The sequence below is a fragment of the Asterias rubens genome, chromosome 10 (genome assembly GCF_902459465.1).
Source record: "Asterias rubens chromosome 10, eAstRub1.3, whole genome shotgun sequence".
In the NCBI taxonomy this organism is placed as follows: domain Eukaryota; kingdom Metazoa; phylum Echinodermata; class Asteroidea; order Forcipulatida; family Asteriidae; genus Asterias; species Asterias rubens.
Genome location: NC_047071.1, coordinates 10765786 through 10771876, shown reverse-complemented (window position 1 = coordinate 10771876; position 6091 = coordinate 10765786). Strand labels below are relative to the sequence as shown.

At 39.6% G+C, this 6091-nt stretch overlaps 1 protein-coding gene across 1 annotated transcript; it reads left to right on the top strand.

Moving 5' to 3' along the window:
* Window positions 1-389: 389 nt before the first annotated feature.
* On the top strand, window positions 390-2943 carry LOC117295874 (alpha-1A adrenergic receptor-like). Its single transcript, XM_033778658.1, has 2 exons — window positions 390-498; window positions 1524-2943. Exon 2 carries the CDS (start codon window positions 1639-1641, stop codon window positions 2818-2820), a length of 1182 nt encoding a protein of 393 aa, XP_033634549.1. The 5' UTR covers window positions 390-498; window positions 1524-1638; the 3' UTR covers window positions 2821-2943.
* Window positions 2944-6091: the final 3148 nt, after the last annotated feature.

Here is a 6091-nt window from a genome sequence, read left to right as displayed (position 1 = left end):
TATAAATCGTTAAAAACAATTACTCAAACAATTATTTTATTGTTCAGAAACATTACTCTAATGTTTGAAGAAAAAAAGTTCTATTTCCAGGTGACCTTAATAATAATAATAATGTACTGAATAGCGCATTTTCCGTAAACATGTTCATGTTTGTATTACTCATTCGAAACACGCTCCTTTGGTCGCAAGTAAACAGTGCACCCCCCCCCCCCCCCCCCAGCCTGATCGAGTTGCTGAAGTATTGTATGCCTACTCGAAAACACAAATAGGTCACATACTAGTTTGCAAGCATTATTTGAATGTTTATTCATGCAGGTTTTTCTTTTGTATTTTTACTATGACTATTTCATCACAATGACCCGATGAAGTATGTGTAACACCAGATCGAAGTTGGCATTGCGAAAAATTCAAACGCACGACTACACATTTTAAATGAACGAATGCTTGGGTTATACTCTATTGAAATACACTCACAAGGATACACTCATAAGGAAAACGGTGAGTTATTCTTCTCTTAAAGTTTCTTTAACTAACCGCCAAAAGACTCGATCGAACTTTGTGCAGCATTTAGCAACTATAATGTTAATGTCTTTATTCAAAGTGTGCAGACTTAATGTAATTTGACGGTCAGATTAGACAACATTTGTTGCCAAAAATATTGGAAGTACCCATTTTCTTTTGGTACACAACAGATTTCCGAACAAAAAGCATTGTAAACATTAGCCTTGCATAGGAATCTTCCTATGCGCTGTAATATAATACGAAAGTGCAAGGCCGCCAGGGCTATGTAAAATGTACATAAAACATGCTAGACCGAGCAGTTGGTTGAAGTTCAACGCTAGTAAGTAAATTTGTAACTCATCACGTAAGCATACGCTCCAAACTTACATTGAATGTTTTACTTGTTCTATGTTGCAGTGTCACTCAATTCAGTTATACCTATACCTAGTAGATTTATACAAAAAGTTAAATTGCTATTAAAAAAAAAAAAAAAAATCAAATCAGTTCTAATTTGTAGGTTCTTCATCACTGCTACACTATAACGAGTAGGCAAAGTGCAATGTGTTTTGTCGTCATGCAGATCTTGAGTCCCGTTTAATAAAAAATATCGAAGTCTTGTATATAGGGAACGTATCTACCAAACAATGTACTCAGGGCGGTGACTATGTACAAACATGTTATATGCAGTGATGAACTATGAGACCCAAACTATGTAGCACCTTATATTGGGTTTACATAGTGCTAAGGCAACATCCACATCCAGGAACAACGGGACGAACTCCTTCTCTTTTCGATAAAGTGCAGTGGGTTCTTTTACACGTGCGTTACACAACACATGGGACCATTGGCTTTACGCCCTATCTTAAGGACAAATCAATGGTTAAGTGTCTTGCTTAAGGACACAGGTGTTACGGCTGGGGATTCGAACCCACACTCTGCTGATCAGAAACACCAGAGTTTGAGCTCCGTGCTCTTAACCGTTCGGCATGACCTAAACAATTATCTTGAATTTTTTCTTACAGATATGCTTTGTTATACGAGCTGAGTCCTGTCGGGATCTAAAGACGTGTGAGACTATTTCACTCGTCGCCATTACTTCTTTCCTCTACTCGATGCAACCCACTAATAATACACACAATGGCAAATGAGTCTACCACAATCTCCGCGGTGGAAAATGACACGTTTATTGTCAGTACCATGTTCGAGAATTTTACTGATGAAACTTCCTCCAGCTTAATGTCAGGGGACACTTTTACAACTGTGACGAAATTGTTTCAAAGTACAAGTTTCACCACCCCGTACGGGACGTCTACCTCTATGGGGGACGGTCAAACTTTCCGCTTTGAAGACTACACGCAGCGAACCATCATCGGCAGCCTCCTCTGCTTCGTGGCTTTGGCTGGCTTCGTAGGGAACGTCTGGGTGATTCTGGCCGTTGTCTTATACAAGAAGCTCCAGACCAGCACCAATGCCTTCATCGTCAACCTCGCCACGGCCGACCTGATAACATGCATCACGTCACCATTCTCTGCGGTGGCGTTGTTCAGCATGAACGGCTACCCATTGCCTGGGTTGGTTTGCTCCGTGTCAGCTGCCATATACTTCATTACCCTTGGATGCAGCATCATGAATCTTACCATCATCGCCATCAACCGCTACGTACTCATTACCAAATCCATGCAGACATACCAGTCTATCTACACACCCAAGAAGATAGCAGCCATGATGGTGATGACGTGGTTGTATCCAGCATTGGTCTGTTCCCTTCCCCTCTTTGGTATCGGTAAATGGGGCTACTCGGACAAGTACAAGACTTGTGCTGAAGTTAGCTCGAGTAAGTTCAGCGATCTCTTCAGTCAGCTGGGATCTGCTCTCATATTCCCCATTCCACTCATCATTCTGTTCGTCTGTTACTTCAAGATCTACCGCTACATCACAGGCCACATGAAGAAGATGATGGGAGGGGGCACAGAGATGTCTGACACTTCCAACCGTTCCAGCACCAGCAGCACTCAGCTGCACAGGAAACGAGCGGCAAGCTTTAGCAAGAGACAGGTTGAGATCACAAATAATCTCTTCATTGTGGTGTGCGCCTTCGTCGTGTGTTTCGCCCCCTTCGCCGCCGCTATACTGATACCGAACAGCGATCCGGCCCTCCCGTGGACCGGGATGTTTGCAGCCTTCAACAGTGCCGTCAACCCCGTCATCTACGGGGTGAAACACCCGCACTTCAAGGAGGTGTTCCGTCACATGCTCCGGTGTCGGTACCACGCGATTCCAGAACCATCTAGCTGTCTCAGAAAGATGAGATCAACATAGACAGTAGACACAACTTCGAATGGGCACCTTTTCTATCATTTCACAACGTCAAATGAAGTCTTTTATTAAAGGCAGTGGACACTATTGGTAATTGTCAAAGACTAGCCTTCACAGTTGGTGTATCTCAACATATGCATAACCTAACAAACCTGTGAAAATTTGAGCTCAATCGGTCATCAAACTTGCGAGAAAATAATGAAAGAAAAAAACACCCTTGTCACACAAAGTTGTGTACGTTTAGATGGTTGATTTCGAGACCTCAAGTTCTAAACTTGAGGTCTCGAAATCAAATTCGTGGAAAATTACTTCTTTCTCGAAAACTATGGCACTTCAGAGGGAGCCGTTTCCCACACTGTTTCATACCATCAACCTCTCCCCATTACTCATAACCAAGAAAGGTTTTATGCTAATAATTATTTTGAGTAATTACCAATAGTGTCCACTGCCTTTAATTGGGCTGAGAACTGTGATTGATGGTGCTTATTGAATGGCTTATATAATTTATGCAGGTCGTTAAAACTTCCGCATTGAGCCGTCGCTCATTGTTTGAGTGTCCGTTTAAAATCAAATAAAAAGTAAGTAGTCCTCACTTTGTTTTTCTTCAAAATCGAATATAAAATCCACACTATATTTACATGCAGCTAAATATCATGTCAATGGTCTGGTTTAACTCAATAATACTCATTCTGGAAGCTCAATAACACGCATGATTGTACAAGGAAACATGTCTCTATGCGGTAGGCAGCAGGCTTAATATGGCATGATATCTGTGGTTTTAAACACACCCAACCCCCAATGCCGGCAAACCGGGTGGGCTAACTGGGTGAAAGATGATGTCACTTGCATGTGGTTATCTAAATTTAAAAGAAAGTGAGCTGAAAGAATTATGAACGTTTTTGGTTTGCTACTTATAACAAAATTAAAACCCGGTTATTTAAAAAAAAGAAAGAGGCCCAAATAATCCTAGACAATAGCTGGGCATGTGAAGAAGTCATTAGTTTTTCAGGGCTGTATGCTTCGTTTTTGAAAGGGCAAGGGCACCGAGGCAATTTCTCTTTGGCAAAGGGCACCCTATGAGGAAATTTTAAATTTCTACTAGAGCATTTCAAGGGCACCAAGGCAATGGCAAGGGGCAACGGAGGCAATCGCCTCCGTTGCCTCCGTGAAGTATCAGGCCTGGTTTTTTGAAAATGCACACAAAAGCATTTGTTTAATGGTTTGGGTGGTATGACTACAAATATTGGAGCTCCCCAGCGTCGGGATAGGAGGGAGACTGAAAGTATACAATTGTTTTTGCTCTGGAACTAAAAATGCTAGAGAGATGCAGTTTGTACCTTAGTCATCCTGCCATGTCCCTGCGTCCATTTTTTCCAAGGTTTAGGGCGACAGTGGCTAAATAGTTAATGTCGTTAGTTTAAACAGTGATTATCAAACTGCAATATAATTCCTTTAATGGTTAAGCTGTGTTCATGTTCGCCTTGGAAACGAACTTCTCGATATACATTGTACAGGTATAACCGTTTAATTTGCATTTTAAGTTTCAATGTCATTCATGTTCAAAACAAGCAGGGCATAAATAATTCTCCTTTTTCTTTGTCTTAACCACATTTTTAGTCAGATATCAATATAAACCACAAGGGAAACTGACTGGGTAAATTTGTAAATGATTTTTGGGGTTGAACACAGAATTGACAAGAGTGGGATTCGAACCAACGACCTCCAGACTAACATTTTTAGTCAGGTTAGATTATTATGCACTTTTGCATGCGAGTAGAGTTTTGTTGAACCACATTTTTTACCATTACTCTTATAACTGTTGTTATTTAGTGTATTTTCAAATTGTACAAATGGAATATACCCCCCCCCCCCAAGAAAAAGAAAAAAACTAAGCTCCAAAAAAAAAACGTGTCACGCACTCTTGTCACACAATTGTCACATACTTGTCACCGGTTTGACACAAAGCGCCCACACAAAATGAATCATAAGCAACACCGTAAATTGACCTTGACAAAAGTGGTCAGTGACTACAATATCAAAAGTCTTTATTGTGTTCCAAAGTGTGTCACTTGATTTGGACGTGTAGTTCGGTGTCTATTGTCTAGTGAAACGTGGGTTGGCATTGAACTTGTTTACAGTGTGTAACACAATAAATTGCCATTTCAGCTCCAGCCTCGCGTTGACGATTGTGAATAATATTACGGGTAAGTTGGCTTTGATCATTAAACACTAATTTCCCAAATTTGTCAACTAAGAAACGATGGTAAGAACTTAATTAAACTTCAAACAACCTGTTTTAGAGTTTTGATGCATTTTTCTATAATAGATAATATTTGGGGTAAATAAATGAATCCACTTTGATTGATGAGGTATGTATAGTTAACATGCAGAAGTTTCAGTCTCATTGGTTGTGAAGTTTCTGAGAAAATCAACGAGCAATGTTTTCAGGTCGCGTTAATATTTTGTAGGCCTACATGTTCAATTAATGTTCATCTCCTGAGACGAAAACTAGTTTGGCGACTCAAAAAATTACAGCACCTAAGCAAGAAGTTATTTTAAAAGATGCTTTCTATATCATTATCTTCAAACCGTGTAGGCCTATGTTTAAATTTGAATTGTGTGGCCCGTGTTCCTTGTGTTGCCATTTAGTCGCCTATTGTTTAGAAAAAAGGGAAAATCACAGAGCAATGTTGTCAAGAGAATCGCGTATAAACCCGTTGTAAATGCTTAAAATTGATTTCGTCGCACTGAGACATGGTCGAAAATATTATCTGATCTGATATTATAGAATACCAAGTTATCTGTTCTAATACCAAGTTTGGACAACTGAAATAAATTAGTAGAGATGCCAATAAATATACAGATATAAAACGTAGAACATGGACATGGTCGAATATACCCATTTCTGTTAGACCGCCACGAACTATAATAGAAACCGGTCTACAAATTAGATTAAATTTCAAAAGGTTTCCTGTTATGCACTGAGAATTAAAATGTGTTTAGTGATTGAGAACATCCATTTTATAATAACAATACTTTCAACGTACATTTAGATAATCTTTAGGAAACGTTTCCGTATGGCGCCACCACTTTTTCATTCGATATGAAATAATATAGTATCTTATTTACCTCAATGAGATATCCCTTTTTGTAAAAATGGGTGAAAAAGTGGTGGCGCCACACGGAAAGTTATCCAATCTTTACTACGATAATTCAATGAGTCCAACTCATTATACATATACATTTTTTGTGTTGAAATTCGGGTGTATGTCTA